The sequence below is a fragment of the Gossypium arboreum genome, chromosome 8, assembly GCF_025698485.1.
Source record: "Gossypium arboreum isolate Shixiya-1 chromosome 8, ASM2569848v2, whole genome shotgun sequence".
Taxonomy (NCBI): Eukaryota; Viridiplantae; Streptophyta; class Magnoliopsida; order Malvales; family Malvaceae; genus Gossypium; species Gossypium arboreum.
The window spans coordinates 128,804,214-128,824,699 of record NC_069077.1 but is presented as its reverse complement, the minus strand read 5'-3'; the positions used below and the strand labels follow the sequence as shown (position 1 = coordinate 128,824,699).

Genomic DNA, 20,486 nt, shown 5'->3' with positions numbered 1-20,486 from the left:
GACTTAAAGTAGAATTCTTAGAAATTTAATAATTAAAAACTCTAATTCTTAGAGAAATATATGCATATTAAATTATTAATGCTATTAATTTATTTAAACAAAAATGAGATATGATTAAAACTAATCCTAATTCTATGCGAAATTGATAAAAATTAATATATAAACTATAATAGATATAATTATATATTAAAGATTATCATCTTATTATTATTAAAAACTTGTCAAATAAAATATGATGAAATTAACACTAATCCTAACTCTATATAAAGTTGATAATAATTAATATATATTATAATGGATATAATCATATATTAATAATTAGGCATCTAGTTTTTATTATTTACGAAGAGAGCAACCAAATTTTGAAAATAATTCAATTAAGTCCCTAGACTTAATGAAAATTTGAAATTGAGTTGCAATTTAAAACTTAGGTCAAAATTGACCTCTTTATTTGAAAAACTAAAAATTTATTTTTCTATTTAGGGAATAATTTCTTGGAAAATTATATTAAAATCAATTCCCAGGAAAAATTGGAGGGGTCACAAGCGGTCCCACTTAAGTTCCAATCTCCTAGATAGAATTGATTTAAACATACTAATCTCGAAAATATACCCTAAATCATTTATTAAAAGGAAAATAAGAAAATTTAAACATTTGATAGAATGAACGAAATTTGATTCCGTTCAGTCTTATCTCCCCAATAATGTTTCAGACGCTGAGCATTAACTTGAAAAATACCTCCCTTACCTTGGAGTTCAACAACTCCGTATGGATAGACGCGATAAATCTTAAATGGACCGAACCAATGTGATTTTAGTTTACCTAGAAAGAACTTTAATCTAGAATAAAATAACAAGACTTTCTGACTTGCTTCAAACTCTCGAACTCGAATGTGCCTGTCATGTCATTTCTTAAGTCTCTCCTTGAGTAGTTCAGCATTTTCGTACGAGAACGTTTAGAATTCCTCTAGCTCATTGAGTTGGAGCATTCGTTTCTCTTTAGCAAGCTTAAGATCCAAGTTGAGTTGTCGAAGGAACCAATAAGCTTTGTGTCCTAACTCCAAGGGCAGATGACAAGCTTTCTCAAAGACCAACTTGTAGGGTGATATCCCTAAAGGTGTCTTGTATACTGTCCTGTAAGCCCAAAAAACATCATCTAGTCTTTTGGACCAATCTCGTCGGTTAGGGAAAACTACCTTCTCAAGTATGCCTTTGATCTCCTTATTTGCCAGTTCAGCTTGCCCATTTGTCTGCGGATGGTAAGCTGTAGCGACCTTGTGTTTTACTCCATGTTTATCTAACAACCATTTCAACCATTTGTTCACAAAATGGGACCCTTCATCGCTGATAATAGCTATTGAGGTTCCAAACCTTGTGAACACGTGTTTTTTCAAAACCTTTATTACAACCCTAGCATCGTTTGTTGGATAAGCTTCAGCCTCAACCCACTTAGACACGTAGTCTACAGCTACCAAGATGTACTTGTGACCAAAAGACGGAGGGAAAGGACCGAGGAAGTCAATGCCCCAAACATCGAATAATTCTACCTCAATGATGTTTGTTCGAGGCATCTCATTTCTACTGGTGACATTTCTGACCCTTTGACATCGATCATAACTCTTTATGTAAGCGTATGTGTCCTTGAATAGTGTTGGCCAAAACAATCCGACTTGTAATACTCCAGCCGTTGTACGAGTATCTCTGAAGTGTCCCCCACTTGGAGCTGAGTGACAATGGTATAGAATCTTTTTTACTTCATCTTTTGCCACACATCTCCTGATCATTTGATTTACATACTTCTTGAACAAGTATGGTTCTTCCCAGAAATAGTACTTCACATCGTGAAGAAACTTTTTCCTTTGATGATACGTCTTATCAATCGACATCAAACCACAAGCTAAATAGTTAGAAATATCAGAAAACTAAGGGGTATTATGGACATGACTTACCTTTAGTATGTGTTTATCTAGAAATGTTTCTTGAATTGGTATAAAAGGAGAGTTCCCTTCTTGCGGCTCCAATCTGGACAAGTGATCTAATACTTGATTTTCCACTCCCTTTCAATCTTGAATTTCTAGATCAAACTCTTGAAGTTGAAGTACCCATCGGATCAACCTTGGCTTAGCATCTTTCTTAGAGAGTAAGTACTTAATTGCCGAGTGGTCCGTATAGACAGTCATTTTGGTACCTACAAGATAAAATCGAAACTTGTCAAAAGCAAACACAATAGCAAGTAACTTTTTTTTTGTTACCGTATAATTTAGTTGAGCTCCTATTAGAGTTCGACTTGCGTAGTAAATGGGATGAAAAACTTTATTCCTTTGCTAGCCCATAACGGCTCCTATCGCGAAGTCACTCGCGTCACACATCAATTCGAATGGCAGATCCCAGTCTGATGTGACTATTATAGGTGTCGTAACTAATCGACTCTTCAAATATTTGAAAGCCTTTAAGCATTCCTGATCAAACTTGAACGTCAAGCCCTTCTCCAATAATTTGCATAAAGGTTTAGCAATTTTGGAGAAGCCCTTGATGAATCTTCAATAGAAACCGGCGTGGCCCAAAAAGCTCCAAACACCTTTTATAGATGTTGGAGGTGGGAGTTTCTCAATAACATCTACCTTTGCTTTGTCTACTTCGATTCCATGTCTCGTTATCCGATGCCCTAGAACAATCCCTTCTCGTGCCATGAAATGGCACTTTTCCCAGTTGAGTACTAGGTTTGTTTCCTCGCATCGCCTTAGTACCTTGGCTAGATTGGCTAGGCAATCATCATACATATCTCCAAATACTTCTCAACCATGTCAGTAAAAATAGACATCATACATCTTTGAAATGTAGTAGGTGCATTACATAAACCATATGGCATGCGTCTAAATGCAAATGTACCGTACAGGCAGGTGAATGTTGTCTTGTGCTGATCTTCTGGGGCTACTGTAATCTGATTATACCGAGTATCCATCGAGAAAACAATAGTAGTCTCGCCCTGAGATTCTATCCAGCATCTGGTCTAAAAACGGCAAAGCAAAGTGATCTTTCCTAGTCGCCTTGTTCAGCTTCCGATAATCAACACAAATTCTCCATCCCGTAACCGTTCTAGTAGGTATCAACTCGTTATTCTCATTTTCAATTATTGTGATACCTCCTTTCTTTGGCATGCACTAGACCTAACTTACCCATGAACTATCTAAGATGGGGTAAATTATACCCTCATCTAACCATTTAATGATTTCTTTCTTTACTACATCATTCATGATGGGGTTCAGTTTTCATTGTCCATCAATCGTCCCTTTCTTGCCATTTTTTAGTATGATCTTGTGCATGAATACAAATGGGCTAATACCGCGGATATCGGCTATAGTCCATCCAGTAGCCCTCTTGAATTGTTTCAACACCAAGATGAGTTTCTCTTCTTGCTCAGTAGTTAATTCTGCTGAAACAATCATAGGCAGAGTAGAAGAGTTACCTAAATAAACATATTTTAGATGTGAAGGTAGTATCTTAAGTTCTAATTTAGGTGGCTCCTCGATTAACACTTTTGGTTGGGCATAATCCCTTTCCTCTAACTCCAAAGATTCAAAGCGGGATTATGGAATAAATCCCCTTTGATTAGCTTCTAACAAAGCTAAGTACCCATCCTCATCTTAATCATTCAGAGGATCTGATGTCAAAATTTGTTCCAACGGATCCTCCACATAGTTGACCTCCTTCTCCACTATTAAATCTTCTAAATCGGATATTGTAGAACAATCATCAATTGTGTCAGGAAATTGCATAGACGTAAAAATGTTAAATGTTACCTGATCATCCTGAACACGCATAGTAAGGTCACCCTTCTGCACATCAATAAGGATCCTTTCGGTTGCTAAGAACGGTTTTCCTAAGATAATTAGCACTTTTTTGTCTGCTTCAAAGTCTAGGATAACAAAACCAGCAGGGAAGATAAATTTATCTACATATACCAATACGTCCTCGATTTTTCCTTCTGGATATGCTAAGGATCGATCTACTAATTGAAGTGTAACCTTAGTAGGTCTAACTTCACCTATCCCAAACTTTCTAAATATTGACATAGGCATCAAGTTGATACTCACACCCAAGTCACATAGTGCCTTACCACAATATGTTGCTCCAATGTTGCAAGGTATGGTAAAACATTCAGGATCCTTCAATTTTGGGGGTAGTTTGTCTTGAAGATATGCACTGCATTCTTTAGTCAGAGCTACTGTCTCAAATTCTTCGAGTCTTCATTTTCTGGATAGGATGTCCTTCATGAATTTGACGTAGTTTGGCATGTGCTCAAGTACTTCAACTAATGGGATGTCGATATGAAGTTGCTTGAGTACGTCTAGGAACTTCTTGAATTGAATCTTCTACTTCTACTTTTGAGGTCTTTGAGGGTAGGGTTGTGGTCGTTTCTTTATTAGAACTGGTTGATTCATCTTCTGTGGCAATTCTGCATCTGACGGGGTTGTTAGTTGATCAGAATTAACTAGTTCTGAAATTACCTTGTCGAGTTTTGCAGATTTTGGTTCTTGTGAAACTGGAATTTCAACGCTCAGTTGAACTTCTTCTGATTCTTAAGCATCAGCTTGCTCCTTTTCAGCTTCAATGGTGTTGGGCTCTACTGTCTTTCCACTCCTCAATATTAATGCTTTGTAATGCTCCTTCCCCAAATTCCTCAGATTTTCCTTATCACTAACTAAAGCACCTTGTGGTCGGTTCCTGAGTTCAATTGCAAGCTGCCCATTTGGTTTTCTAGGTTTTTCAATGTAACTGCTTGGCTTTGGATTAAAGCGTCATTCTTGGCCATGTATGCCTTCAACAAATTTTCTAAGCCATTGGATGGTTCAGCTTGGGTTAGTTTCTAAACTTTTTGGGGAAAACTTGGTGGCTGGGTTGATCTAGGTTGGGCATAAGTATTACTGGTTTCAGCTCCTTGGTTACTCCAGGAAATATTCGAGTGGTTTCACCACAATGGGTTATAAAAATTGGATTGTAGTCCTTGCCTTTCTCGGTTTTGGTTCTGGTTACCTATGTAGTACATGGATTCTGGGTTTGATGGACATTCTTCGAAAAAATGTCCTTCCCCATAATAAACACAGGCTATATTTTCAAATTGATTTGGTGGTTGTGCTGCAAAATTGTTAGACCCATTAGTAGTAAGATTTTTAAGCATTGAGGATATTGATGATACTTGAGATGCGAGTGAAGTAAGAGCATCTACTTTATGTATTCCAGCAACTCATCTTCCTGACACTGCTCGGTTGGTTGGCCATTGGTAATTGTTGCTGGCAATCCTCTCAATAATTTCATAAGCCTCATTATAAGACTTAGAAAGGAGAGCACCATTAGTAGAAGCGTCCACTACCGTCCTCGTGTGAGCATTGAGACCATTATAAAATGTCTCAAGTTGGATGCAATGTGGGATTCCATGATGAGGGTACTTTCGTAATAACTCTTTGTACCTTTCCCATGCCTCATACAAGGACTCATCATCCATTTGTTGGAAGGTAGTGATCTCGTTCCTCAACTTAGCATTCTTTCTTGGCAGGAAATACTTCATAAGGAATCTTTCTGCTAACTCTTACCATGTGGAAATTGAGTTTGGTGGCAATGAGTTCAACCAGGCTCGAGCTCTATCCCTCAGCGAATATGGGAACAGCTTCAATCGTAATGCATCTTCAGGTACTCCGGCTAACTTGAAAGAATCGTTCACCTCCATAAATAGTCTTAAGTGTAGGTGAGGACCTTTGGTAGGCACTCCACTGAATTGGCCCACTGTCTGAAGCATCTGGAACATGACTGGCTTCAGCTCAAACTATTGTACCTCAATTTCGGGCCTCCTAATAACTAAATTAAGATCATTAAATACTGGCACAACATACTGTCGTAAAGCTTTATCCCTATCATCAGCAATAAGGGTTGGATTTTGTGCAGGGTTTGCTTCATTTCCTTGGATTGGATTTTTGAAGTTCATCTATTCGATCCTCCTCTGATTTGTTTGTCTTCTTCGCTGTTGAAAAGTTCTTTCTATCTCAGGGTCTACAGGGAGTAGGTCAATGATTCGGTCAATACTCATAAACACCTTAAATAATCACAGAAAAATTAATTAAGTTAAAAATTAAAAAAAAAACCAAAATGTAAAACTAACAAATTCACAAATAATGACTTTTTAAAACAGTCCCCAGCAACGGCGCCAAAAACTTGGAACGACGGAATGTGCAAGTGTACACAATCGCAACAAGTAATAAAGTGACAAGTAAATGTCGAGTTATCGTACCCACAAGGACTGTGAAAAGGATTATTTATGAATGCAATTTAGAACACTTTGGTGAAGAAAAATATTTTGTTTAAATAGGGTGATTAAAAACTTAAGAAAATTAAAATAAATAAAAATTGAAGTAAAAAAAGGTTCTAATGCATGATTTCAAAATAAGATTTAATCAAGATGATATAATTGTGTTGGATAAATTACACTTCTCATCTTAGAATTATTAAACTTATGTTTATATTTTTACGAATAAAATCACAGCAATCCGGTAATTTACTACCTTATGAACATACTTACATACCAAAATCCATTCATCTCTTGACATATCCCTATGTCAATTCAACTAACTAAACAGATTCCAGTAAGCAAACATGTTATTGCACATACATACTCATTAAACTGAACTAATCTCTTGCATATCCCTATGTCAATTCAAACGATTAATTAAATCTAACAAGCACATAAAAGATTATGTGAGGTAACAAGGTATCCCTACCTTGAAACAGTTTAATCACAATAATCTTGCAAGTTATGCAAGGCAATAATATCGCAGATACATTGCTAATTTAACCTTCACCTACCTTAGAAGAATAAACATGCACTGATCAAGTACTGTGTCAATTAATTACAATTTCAATCCGTATAAATAATTAATTCATTAGTTACCACACAGTCGTAACGCAAGAATAACTTAGGCATGATTTTACTTAATCAAGCATTTTAACGAGGCCTATAACAACATAAACACAATTTTAACAATTTAAAAAGACAAAATGCAATCAACCCAACACGAATTAAATTCAAGATAAGCTGATTAAATTAACCATTCCAACAACATGAATACTCATAAATATGTTCATCATAACAACAACAAAAATTAAAGAGATAGGTAACAAGAATCAAATCTGGTGGTTTTCCAAGGCTTGACTTGGTTGCTCCGTTCTTCCTTCTTGTTGTCCTCACCGATCATGGCTTCGATAAACACTCAATTGCTGCTCCAAAATGGTTGGAGAACACCCATTTTCCCAGGGAAGAAATCGGCACAAGAGTAAAGGAATTGAAATGGAAAAATGAGAGAAAAGGAATGAGAGAGGAGAAAAGTGTTGTGAAATGAGTGAGATCCTTTGAATGATCAGCCAAGGGGGGCTTTTATAGCTGGGTGTGGCAGCTGAAATTTGCAAAAAACAACAACCAAAGAGCCACCCCTTGGCCGGCCACCTATGTGGCAAAGTTGATGCTTTCAACTTTGCTAAAAATGGCTTGGGGCAAATCCAAAAATCCACCAATTGTGGAGGGGTTTGAATGCAACTTTGACAAGACTTCAAGGGCTTCTTTGCAAGCTTAATTAATCAGCTAATAAGCTGATTTCGGTCAACATATGGCTGGTTTTGGGCTGCCCAATCTTTAGCCGGTTCACACCAATCGGTTCGGTTCAACTGGACCACTTTTTTCATAATTAATTAATATTAATTTATTTACCCAAATTAAATTGCGTATAAATTAAAATTAATTATATTATGAATTAATACACATAATTGGACCATATTAGGCTAGAAATTAATTTTCCTTGATACTTCAAATTTTTTCTCAGTTTTGTGCTTCAAGTAGTGTCTGCCAAGCCATTTTCGCCCTTTGCGCTATTCTGTCGAAAATAACCAAAATTACTTAAAATTAATTATAAAATTAACTAAAATTCATCATGTTCATATTTTAAGTATAGTTTAATTATTTTATAAAAATTAATTATTTTTCAACAAGAATTTAATCGAAACGTTGTGATTTTAAGCTAAAAAGGGTATGTAAAAATGCGTAAATTTTCGTGTTTCCAAATACCCGAATGGTATTTTCTAACCAAAATTCTACTCTCTCCGGGGCATCATCAATCTTGGCCCGAAATTCTTCGGCCCCTTGCTTTCATACCTTATTTACTGAGGGTCTCTCTCTCCTAACCACATCCACTCTTTGTGGAGCTACAGAGGCATACTGAGGAATCAAAGGAGGTAGGGGAGGTGGAGTATTCAGATTCGCCCAAATAAACTCCGAGTACCATGCATCCATCATGTGGAGGTAAGCTTCACTAGCTCCTCCACCCTGACTCATCGTCACAGGCTCGCTATCTACTGGGGCAGTCCCTTCAGTGGGAGCCGGCGCATTGCTCTTCACATCATCCGCCGTAGCTACATCAGGATCCATTTACTATATGAATAAAACACAATTTATCTCGTCAGGAGTCGTCACACTATTAATATACAGTTATTGCATGTCTAGCTAGACTCATACTCACGCTAGGTTAGTCCTAGAACCAACTAAACCATGCTCTGATACCATTAAATATAACACCTCACACCCGTACCCTGCGTCAGGACGGAATACGAGGCGTTACTTACCTTGAACTCATGAATTCCTACATTTCTGAACCATCAAGACCTGGTCAAATTTAAAACTTTGTCGAAACTTCTTCAATATGGCCTACGAGACTCCAAACGTTTATTTAGAAACCAATCGGGATCAATTCGGGTCCTTCAACGAACTCTGAAAAATAACACTAGACATAGGGGCACACGCCCGAGTGACCACTTTGACATGGTCGTGCTGTTGGCTCGTGTGGCTCACATGGCCTAAGCATACAGGGACACGCCCGTGTCCTTTACCCATGTAGAATTAATTTTAATTTCAAACCTACAGGGGTTTTTACATGACCTGGCACACTCCTGTGTCTATGGCCCATGTCCCTCACACAGCCTTGACATGCCCGTGTCTTAGCCAGTGTGCAAAAACCTGGACATTCTGTTTCTGACGTCAGCAATTCTTAAGGATCACACGGCTAAGGCACACGCCCGTGTGCTAGGCCATGTCCTTTACAAGGCTGAGACACACGGCCGTGCCTCTGTTCGTGCGTTTACTACATGCATACTCACTTACAAATTTTATGTGCAGGGGACACACGGCCGGATCGCACACCAGTGGGGCATACCGTGTGTCACACACGGCCCGTGTGTCTACCTGTGTGGGTAAAAATAAGGCTATCTACCAATTCTCTTTGTCACTCTTACTCATATAACCTGCACAAATCAATCAGCACCAATACAAGAATGATCCACATAACTAAACAACCACAATAGACAACATTTCACATATGCAATATACTTATCCATGAAAATAACATCTTTTATGTATATATAACAAAATGAATATTAGCCTTCATTCAAGGCTTTATACAAAATAAAGGGTTTTAGCCCAAGCTAACACATTTGGCCAATACCTAATGACACAAAACATTAAAGCCTAAGCCCTATACATGTCATACTCAAAACAAGTAATCTAACTATACCGAGTGCTTCGGCTGATAGTGTGATTGTTGGCTCCGACGTCCGTTGGTCCTCGAGCTATTTAGGCGGCACTATAAGAAAATGGAAAGGAATAGGGTAAGCATAAAGCTTAGTAAGTTGCATGTAATAATATAACAACAACTTTACCATTCATCATCATACTCATAGTACTTAAGTAGGCATAAGCACAACTTACTCATCACTAGCCAATACATTTCACATAGCATATGTTGAGCTCACATCTCATACATTTCCAAATAGGTACCTATACCACTCACAACATGGTTATACTTTCCTTGTTTAACTTAACCTATGACTCTCCCCGTTGAACCATTCGGAATGCTATCGGATATTCATTAAACCTCAAACATGAGGTATAATGCCGATGCCATATCCTAGACATGGTCTTACACTGACTTTAGCATATTTGTGCCGATGCCATGTCCCAGACATGGTCTTACACTGACATATCTTGTAGCCGATGCATATCCAAGACATGTCTTACACTGACTTACATCTCGAGGCCGATGCATGTCCCAGACGTGCCTTACACTAGCTCTCGTTTCAATGTTGATGCCATGTCCCAGACATGGTCTTACACTGGCTCTTGTAATGTGGCCGATGCATGTCCCAGACATGTCGTACACTAGCACACAATTAACCCGAATGTCATGGCATGAATATCCGATTTGTTCCTAAGGTTTACCCGGAAGATCTACTATCTCAAGATTCATCATATATGATCATTTCCACAAACAAGCAATTTATGCTATATCAATTCAAATACATATAAATACAATGTAATTGTATTAATTACATACAACTTACCTCGGTATACAAAATGTAGGCTACTCGTTTGGCTTAGTCCACTTGCTTTGCTTTTCCCCGTCCTGGGTCCAGATTTTGCGATTCTTGCTCAATAATGATAAAAATTCACAAATTTAATCATTTTAATGATCTAGGTACTCAACAATTTATAATTGGGCAAAATAACCATTTTGCCCTTATACTTTTACAAAATAACCATTTTACCCCTAGGTCTGAAAAGTGATTTCTATCAAATTTCTTCATATCTTAAGCCTAGCCGAACCCTTTTTAATCTTATAGAAACCCAAAATTTTCATTATTTCTCACATCTATCTTCTAATTTTCAACTTATGCAAAAGGGTCCCTAGTTAAGGTTTCCTTGAAAACTACTTTACAAAACTTGTTTATTACACAACCATGACTCATATTCTTCCATAAAATTTCAGAAAAAACATGTTTACTATCATGGAAAAACCCTAAACTTTCAACCATTTAGCAAAATAGTCCCCTCATTTGAAAGCTCGTGCTACAAGGGGTCCAAAAATATAAAAATTGTCAAGAAAAACTATCAAAATCACTTACTTGTGAAGGTAAAGAGTGGCTGAAATTTTTCAAGCTTCTAAACCTCTATTTTTGCTGGTATTTTTGGTGGTGAAGAAGGGGAGAAAAAGATGACACCTTTTCTTCTTTATTTTATTTCCTTTTGCTCAAATAATTTACAAAATTTCTACCTAATTTTGACTTTCTCCATCTCTTGTCCCCTGTGGCCGGCCATCACCTATCCAAAGGTCTATTTACCCTTTAAAGACCCCCAATTTTGGTTCTCTAGCTATTTAACACCCTTAGCTATCAAAATAGGACTTTTGCACTTTATGCGATTTAGTCCTTTTTCACAATTAAGCATGAAATCGCTAAAATTAACTCACCAAAATTTTTGTACTCTCATCTAATCATGACACAACCATAAAATAATATTAAAAAATAATTTCTCTGCCCTCAGATTAGTGGTCCCGAAACCACTATTCTGAATAAACCCAAAATCGGGCTATTACATCCAAAATTTTGTTTTAAAAAGAATTGGTTTTCAAAGAGCTTGAGTAATTTGAAAAAAAAGTGGTATATGGAACACCGCGTCTTCGACACTGATCCTGTAAGTATTTCTGAAACTTGGTTAGAACTACTCTGAAACATTATAGATAGTATCTTTTGAAACTTTATTGAGTTAGCTAGAGACTGAAATTTCTGAAAACAATTCTGAACTTATGATAATTTATACAGAAAACATATGTTAATAAATACTGGAACTGATGCATAAAAATTTATAATGTAGATAAAACATGAATTATACGATGAGTGCTCGTAGAACTCACGGACGTGGTGTTCGAGGCTGTGCTGGAGGCCATAGGGGGCTCGAGCTGAGTATTCCTCTCTGGCCAGTATGTCAAACTTGGATACGAGTGAGACACCAATTTCACCTGCTGAGGCTGCGTCTCAAAGTCGCTCGGTTGGAGACGACGCACTGTCCCAAGCTATATTGAGAATCTTGGAAAAAGTCACCGGACCCCATTCGGGAGTGGAGGCCGAGGGTCGGTAACTAAACGACTCCAGTCCAATGCTGCTGAGTTGTTTAGGGGTGTCACTTGATTCGCCCCTAATGTGGTTGAGTATTGGTTAGAGGCCACCGAGAGGATCATGAATGATCTAGACTGTACTCCTAAGTAGAAACTGAACGGTGGAGTCTAGCTGCTTCCCGATGAGGCTCATCAGTGGTGGTTAACGGTTGAGGAGGATACTCAGCCTGATCGTATGAGTTGGGATTTCTTTAAGACTACCTTTTAGAGCAAGTATATGGGAGCGAGCTATGTGGACGCTCGTAGGCGTGAGTTCATAAATCTCACGCAAGGCGATAGATCTGTGGCTGAGTATGAGGCTGAGTTTTTGAGGCTGAGCCGCTACGCTCGAAGCGTAGTGGTGACTGAGTATGAGAGGTATGTCCGATTTGAGGATGGCTTAAGGGATAATCTGAAGGTGCTGATTGCTCCACAGAGGGAGCGGCAGTTTACAGTTCTGGTTGAGAAGGCGAAGATCACCGAAGACATTAAGCACGTGGAGCGTCAGAATAGGGGCCGAGAGAGAGGTAAGAATAAAAGGGATTCGAAACCCTCTATTTCTATTTAGAGGTCTAAGAAAAAGGCCAAATCTAATGGGCCGGTTAGAGTAGGGACTCCTGTTGCTCCTACTAGGAATCAGCTGTACGGGGATTGTGGTAGGTGCTATCCGGACGAGTGTTTGAGGAGGATAGAGGCTTGTCTAAGGTGTGGTTCATTGGAGTACCACATTCAAGAGTGTCCACAGAAGGCTGATCAAATGCAAGATTCGGGACCAGGTTTTGTGCAACTTCAAAGGGCAATTCAGCAGCCACCTAGGGGCCATGGATAGGCTAAGGGTGGTAATAGTATGGGTCGTGGGCAGAGAGCACCAGGCAGAGGTGCTAGTCAGATTGAGGTGAGGTAGCCTGTACTGGTTTATGCTGCACAACGCCGAAAGGATAGAGATGCTCCTGATGTCATCACCGGTACATTCCTTATTTTTTATGTGCCTTATACTACTTTGATAGATATACGTTCTACTCACTCCTATGTAGCTAGTACTGTATCTGAAAACCTGAGAATTTTTATTGAGAGCACTACTAGTGAGGTTACTATACTAAGTCCGTTGAAGCAGTCAATTCAGGTTAGTAAACTCTATAGGGATGTTCCATTAGTGGCACACGGGGTTGTCTTTCTGGCCAATCTACTGGAGCTTCTGATTGGGGAGTTTGATTTAATTCTGGGTATGGACTAGTTGGTCGAGCATCGAGTCAGTTTGAACTATGCATCTAAGAAGGTCGTTTTGAGGACCAAGGATGATATGGAGGTGGTTGTGATTGGTGAGCTTCGAGATTATTTGCCCAATGTGATATCCGCTTTTGTGGCTAAAAAATTGGTTCGAAAAGGGTGTGAGGCATACTTGGCTTACATCAGTGTTTCTGATTCTGGAGACTCTTATGTTTGGGATATCAGAACAGTAAGAGATTTTCTGGATGTCTTTCTTGAAGAGTTACTGGGTTTACCTCCAAATTGGAAAGTTGAGTTCGAAATTGAGCTTCTACCAGGTACAACTCTGATGTCGATCACTCCATATCGAATGGCACCAAAGGAGCTTACAGAGCTTAAGATTCAGCTACAAGAACTTCTGGACAGTGGTTTCATTCATCCTAGTGTGTCTTCATGGGAGGATGTCAGTTTTGCTTGTTAAGAAGAAGGATGGGACCATGAGGATGTGTATCAATTATTGATAGTTGAATAAGTTGACTGTGAAAAATAAGTATCCACTTCCGATGATCGATGACTTGTCTGGTCAGTTTCAAGGGGCTTCGATGTTTTTGAAGATTGATCTTCGTTCTGGATATCATCAGTTGAGGGTTAATGAGGTGGATGTTCATAATACTGCATTTAGGACTCGTTATGGACATTGCGAGTTCCTAGTGATACCTTTTTGGTCTGACGAATGCTCCAGTGGCATTCATGGATTTGATAAATCGAGTATTTCAGCCTTATCTAGATCAATTCGTCGTGATCTTTATCGACGACATTCTAGTTTACTTTAAGAGTGAGAATGAGCGTGATTAGCATCTCCGAGTGGTGCTTCAGATTTTTCGTGAAAAATAGCTTTACACTAAGTTGAGTAAGTGCGAGTTCTGGTTACGAGAGGTAACTTCTTGGGGTATATGATGTCTAATGAGGGGTTCTGTGTTGATCCGAGGAAGGCAAAGGTTGTGCTGGATTGGAAACAGCCTAAGAACGTATCTAAGATCCGTAGCTTTTTAGATTTGGTGGATATTATTGGCGGTTCTTCGAGGGGTTCTCTCTGATTGCAGCTCCATTGACTAATCTTATGCATAAGGGTGTTTTGTTTGTTTGGGTTGATGCGAAACAATCAAGCTTTGAGAAGCTCAAGTCTGTTCCAACTCAGGCTCCTATTCTGATACAATTTAAATCTGGTAAGGAATTTGTGGTTTACAGTGATACATCACACGTCGATTTGGGATATGTCTTGATGCAAGATAAAAAGGTTTTGGCTTATGCTTCCTATCAGCTTAAGACTCACGAAGGGAACTATCTGACGCATGACCTCGAGTTGGTTGCTGTGGTCTTTGCGTTGAAAATTTAGAGGCACTATCTGTATGGCGAGAGGTGTATCATCTACACCGATCACAAGAGCCTCAAGTACCTCTTCACTCAGAAGGAGTTGAACCTTAGGCGGCGTCGATGGATTGAGCTGCTCAAGGATTATGATTGCACGATAGAATACCATCTTGGTAGAGCCAATGTGATGACAAATGCTCTAAGTCGTAGAGCGATGACTAATCTGAGAGCGATGTTCACTCTTCTTAGTCTATTCGATAATGGGAGTCTGTTAGTCGAGTTACAAGTTAAGCCGACTTGGATTGATCAAATTCGAGATAAGCAGATAGGGGATGAGTATCTGGGTTTACGGTTTCGTCAAGTTGAGAGTGGCAGCACTTCAGATTTTGGGTTGAATAATGATGGTGTTCTGTGTTTTCGATGACGTATTTGTTTGCCGAATGATTCAGATTTGAAACAGTCGCTTATGAGGGAGGCGTAGCTCTTATGCTATGCATCATGGTAGTAATAAGATGTACCATGATCTCCATGAGTTGTACTGGTAGTCAGGTTTGAAGCATGAGGTTACATATTTTGTGGCCCGATGTCTAATGTACCAGCAGGTTAAGGCTGAACACCAGTTGTCTTTAAGTTTTTTGCAGCCAGTTAAGATTCCCTTATGGAAATGAGACATGTGACGATGGACTTCATTAGTGGGTTACCCTTGACACCCACTAAGAAGGATTCAGTTTGGGTCACTATGGATCAATTAACCAAGTCTGCTCACTTTATTCCGGTTCTGGTGGACTATTCTCTGTAGAAGTTAACGAAACTCTACATTTTTTAGATTGTGAAACTACATGGGTTCCTGTTTAGTTCATTTCCGGTAGAGATCCTCACTTCACATCTCAATTCTGGAAGAAGTTGCATGAGGCTCTGGGTTTGAGGTTGGACTTCAGAACTGTGTTCCATCCTTAGACCGATGGTCAATCTAAAAAGGTGATTCAGATACTAGAGGACATGCTTTAGAATTGCGTGATTGATTTTCAAGGTAGTTGAGAGGATTATCTGCTGCTAGCCGAGTTCGCATACAATAACAGCTTCTAGTCTAGCATTCAAATGGCACCTTAGAGGCGTTATATGGTCATAAGTGTCATATTTTACTGTGTTGGACTGAGTTGGGTGAACATCGGGTTTTGGGTCCTGAGTTGGTTTCTGAGACTGAAGATAAGGTTAGACTAGTTTGGGATCATCTGAAGATAGCCTCTGATAGACAAAAATCCTATGAAGACCTGAAGAGGCGTGATATTGAGTACTCTGTGGGGGACTTTATTTTTTTTAAGGTTTCTCCATGGAAGAAAGTTCTGAGATTCGGCCGTAAGGTCAAGTTGAGCCATAGGTTCATTGAGCCGTACTGGATTCTGAAGCATGTGGAACCAGTTGCTTGTCAATTGGAGTTACTTCCAGAATTGGACAGTACCCACGATGTCTTCTACGCCTCGATGTTAAGGCGATATCAGTCTGATCCTTCTCATGTTGTTTCCATTAAGGAGATCGATGTTAGGCCAGATTTGACTTTTGAAAAGGAGCCGGTTCAGATTCTAGATCGAGACGTTAAGATTTTGAGGAGGAAGCCCATCCCTTTAGTGAAGGTTCTGTAGTAGAATCATGGCACTGAGGAGGCCACGTAGGAACCTGAGGACTCGATGCATCAGCAGTATCCTCATTTGTTCTGATCAGGTAAATTTTGAGGTCGAAATTTCTTTTAGGGGTAGAGTTGTAACGCCCTAATTTTCTTATGTATGCTTTTGTAAAATTTTCGCACAATTGTGTATCTGCTTCGGTAGTTAAGAGTTTTAGGGGTGTGTGAGAGGTCTCAAGTTCAAGTCTTACCTTTATTAATTTTGGTTATTTTTGGATCCAAGCCTTATCTTTGCTCAGTGGGCTTATATTTAATTGCTTGTAATTTTGTATCAGAATGAGCCTACTGATTCAAGTGGTAAGGGAGCTGGTGTGTTGGGGATCCTATGTTTGAATCCCTGCGCGAGCATGGATGTTATATTTTTGCTCTATTATTTGATAGAATTCTGGTGGAGTTGGGATTCTGAGAGGTGGTTGATAGTGGGATAGTGGAGAGGAATTTGAGGGATTCCTGATAATTATCTGATTTTATTTTCATTTCTTTTTATTTTTCTAAATTTTCTCTCTCTCCTAAAATCCCCAAAAAAGAATCTGACGTTAATTCCTCTTCTCTTCTCCTCCCTGTCGTTTCTCCTTCCTCTCATTTCCAATGATTTTGTTCTATTTTCCTATCTGTGGTTGAACTCTTGCATCTCGTTATTTCGATGTTGTACGTTACCGGTAAGTTTGGTAGGTGCATCTCTTGCTTTGGTTGATGAATCGGTGGTTAATGGAGTTCGTTTTGTGTTTAGGGGAAGATCAAGGTGCTGGAGGCTTCCAATATGCACCTTAATCGTGAGAGATCATCGTTGTTCATTCTAAGGTAAAGATTTTCGTTGCTTAAAGGGTTATCCATTACGGTATAGTTTAAAGATTTTCGTTGCTTAAAGGGTTATCCATTACGGTATAGTTTGGTTTAGTATTGTTTTAAGTGATTAATTCGGGGTGTAATTGGTCCATTTTAGGTTCTAGTGATCTCGAGAGTTTTTTCACATCAAATCGATACCAGGTGTGTATCCTAAACACAGAAAACGAGGCTTTGAAAAAAGCCAAAAAAATGAATCTGTCGACATCACACAGGTGTGTGGTCTCCCGTGTGGATGTCCGTGTGTGAGACACGACCATGTGGTCAATGAAGACACAGCCATGCACAGCATACAACCATGTGGTGGCTCAAGTGTGGCCGTATGGGCCACACAGGCATGGCCAAGTGGGGCGTCTGGGCCTACACGGAATATAACAGGGGCGTGTAAATTTTAAGTCAGGCCGTGTGGGCCATACAGGCAAACGCCAATCTGGACGTGTGGGCCCATACAGGCATGTAGGCTCATGATAAACCATAAATTATACATATTTTTACCCCATGTATAATGAATTTTATGGATGGTTTCTCATTAGAATTGGTGAATTCGACGCTCCTAATGCTTTAATTTCATGTTTTATACTTAGGAGAGCATAGGAGAGCGAAAGGAACGAGAAACGGGCCACAAACGGAGAATATGGGCCAAAGTATGAAATCAACACGGCCTGGACCTCCTTACACGGGCAGACCACACGGCCGTGTCAATTTGGCAGGCTCGAACACTGCCTAAAGTAATCGAACACGGGCGTGTGCCACGGGCTTATCCCTACCTAGCCCAATTTGAGTCCAACTCAGAAAAGGCCAATTTTGAGGGTTTTTAGGCATTCCAAAGCTTATAAATACACCCTAGAGAAGGAAGAAAAGAGGAGACGGAGAAGGGGGAGTAAGGAATTACTCTAAAGAAGCCGATTAGTCCATCTCAGAAGCCAGATTCATCATTAAGACTGAAGATCTCTCCTCAATTTCCCTTCAGGAGTTTTGGGTTTTCTTTATGTTTTGTATTATTTAATCTTCTGAGATGTTTTCTTATTTAGTTATGAACTAAAACCCCTAAATACCTAAGGGAATGAAACCTAATACGAATCTTGTTATTATTTTCTGAATCGTATGATAAATATTTAACTTGTTCTTAATTATGTGTTCTTATTTCTTGTTTTGATATCCCAGGATCTGATTCAAGACATGCTCTTATTCAGAGGAGGAATAGACCCTGTCTAAGAGTACATTTGTCATAATTAAGCGGAGTTGATTGCGCGCCTAGACATAGGGTGACAAGATTTTGCCGGATTAGGGTGAAACCTAATAAGGGGATCCATATATCGAGTTAATGCAACCCTAGAGTGTTAATTAGAGAAAAGTCTCAGTTATTCAATCTAGGGATTAGGCGTTATTAGTCTTGAATAGGGATAATAACATAACTTAAGGATCTCTATGGAACAAGTTGAATGAATAAATCGTTCGATTCGGAGCCAGAATAACAAGTAAAGTCTAGGTGGATTTTTCCTTAGTTATTGTCTTAAGTCTATCGATTTTTCCCAAAAGTTATTCCCCAATACTTTTCTCTGTGAGTTCTTAGTTTAGATAATTAGTTAGTTAAAACAAAACCCCATTATTCTTAGGCTAGATAATAAAAAGACAGTCATTACTAGTACTTTTAGTTCCTTTGGGTTCGACAATCCGGTCTTGCTAAAACTATACTACTGTTCGATAGGTACACTTGCCTACATCACGATTATAGTTAGTTCAAGAACAAGTAATTATAAATATTTAAAACCTATCACGAAATCACGCGATCAAGTTTTTGGCACCGTTGCCTGGGAACTAAGATATTAGGAACGCTTAATTTTTATTACTTTAGCCATTTATTTTCCTTGCAATTTAATTTAATTTTTTTTTATTATTATTTATTAACCTACTATTTCTTTCTCTTGGCAGGTTTTTATAGTTTATGACTAAAAGAAACCCGTCGGGGCCATTACTTTTTGACGAAGAAATTGATCGTACAGTTCGTAGAAACCAAAGACAAATAAGGCGCAGCTTAAGATATACGGAGAATGAGCAAGAAGACGATACTCAACCCCCAACCGAAGAGATGGCTGAAAACTAAGGCAATTAGCTGCCTCCTGTAATTGTGATTAATCAAAATCCTACTCCACGCACTATGTATGATTATGCTAAACCTTCTTTAACAGGAACTGAATCAAGCATAGTTAGACCTGCTGTAGCTGCAAATACTTTTGAATTAAAACATAACACTATTCAAATGATACAACAATTTGTTCAGTTTGATGGTTTGTAGGATGAGGATCCCAACGCTCATTTAGTCAAGTTCTTAGAACTATGCAATACATTTAAAATTAACGGCGTTTCTGATGACGCCATACGTCTTTGGTTGTTTCCCTTTTCATTGAGGAACAAAGCTAAACAGTGGTTGAACTCGTTACCACGAGGGTCAATTACTACTTGGGAACAAAAGACTGAAAAATTTTTACTAAAATATTTTCCGCCGAAAAAACGGCTAAATTACGTAATGATATCTCTTCTTTTGTGCAGATGGATTTAGAAACACTCTACGATGCATAGGAGAGATACAAGGACCTTTTGAAAAGATGCCTCCACCATGGGTTACCACTTTGGCTCCAAGTACAAACATTTCACAATGGTCTGAATCCTTTGACTCGGCAAATGATTGACGCAATGGTGGGTGGAACCATCAACAATAAAACACCGGAAGATGCCTATGAGATTATAGAGGAGATGTCACTGAATAACTATCAGTGGCAAGTCATGAGGACAAAGCCAACGAAAACAACCGGCGTTTATAACATCAATTCGGTCACCATGCTCTCTAATCAGGTAGAACTCTTGAATAAAAAGATTGATGGTTTTCTTAATTCTTCATTGGTTCACTCAGTAATACAGTGCGAAGTAAGTGGAGGTGGAACAAACCATTCGGAATACCAACCTTATGGACACAACATGGATAACGAGCAATTAAACTACATGGGTAATAATCCTCGACCTCAAAATAATCCATATAGTAACACTTATAATGCAGGTTAGAGGAACCACCCCAATTTTTCGTGGGGCGGTCAAGGAAATCAAAGACCAAAACATCCTCCGGGCTACCAACAACCACCCTACCAACAGGAAAAGAAGCCAAACCTTGAAGAGATGCTCTCAAAGTTTATATCAGTGTTAGAAACCCATTTTCAGAACACCGAGACAGCACTTAAAAATCAACAAGCGTCGATCCAAGGGCTCGAAACTCAGATAGGCCAACTTTCTAAACTAATCTCTGAACGACCACAAGGTAGTTTGCCAAGTAATACCGAACCTAACCAAAGGGAACAACTCAACACAATTAAT

General features: G+C 38.9%; 1 protein-coding gene and 2 non-coding genes across 3 annotated transcripts; 2 read left to right on the top strand and 1 right to left on the bottom strand.

Moving 5' to 3' along the window:
• The first annotated feature begins 5,428 nt into the window (after nt 1–5,428).
• On the top strand, nt 5,429–5,535 carry LOC128279990 (small nucleolar RNA R71). The gene has a single exon (XR_008270173.1). It is a non-coding gene; the product is annotated as a small nucleolar RNA R71 (small nucleolar RNA).
• An 8,646-nt stretch (nt 5,536–14,181) lies between these two features.
• LOC128296657 (uncharacterized) lies at nt 14,182–14,621 on the top strand. Its single transcript, XM_053032096.1, has 2 exons — nt 14,182–14,253; nt 14,355–14,621. The coding sequence occupies exons 1-2, from the start codon at nt 14,182–14,184 to the stop codon at nt 14,619–14,621; spliced, it is 339 nt and encodes a 112-aa protein (XP_052888056.1).
• Nucleotides 14,622–19,637: 5,016 nt separating this feature from the next.
• LOC128279591 (small nucleolar RNA R71) lies at nt 19,638–19,744 on the bottom strand. The gene has a single exon (XR_008269793.1). It is a non-coding gene; the product is annotated as a small nucleolar RNA R71 (small nucleolar RNA).
• Between the last annotated feature and the right edge of the window lie 742 nt (nt 19,745–20,486).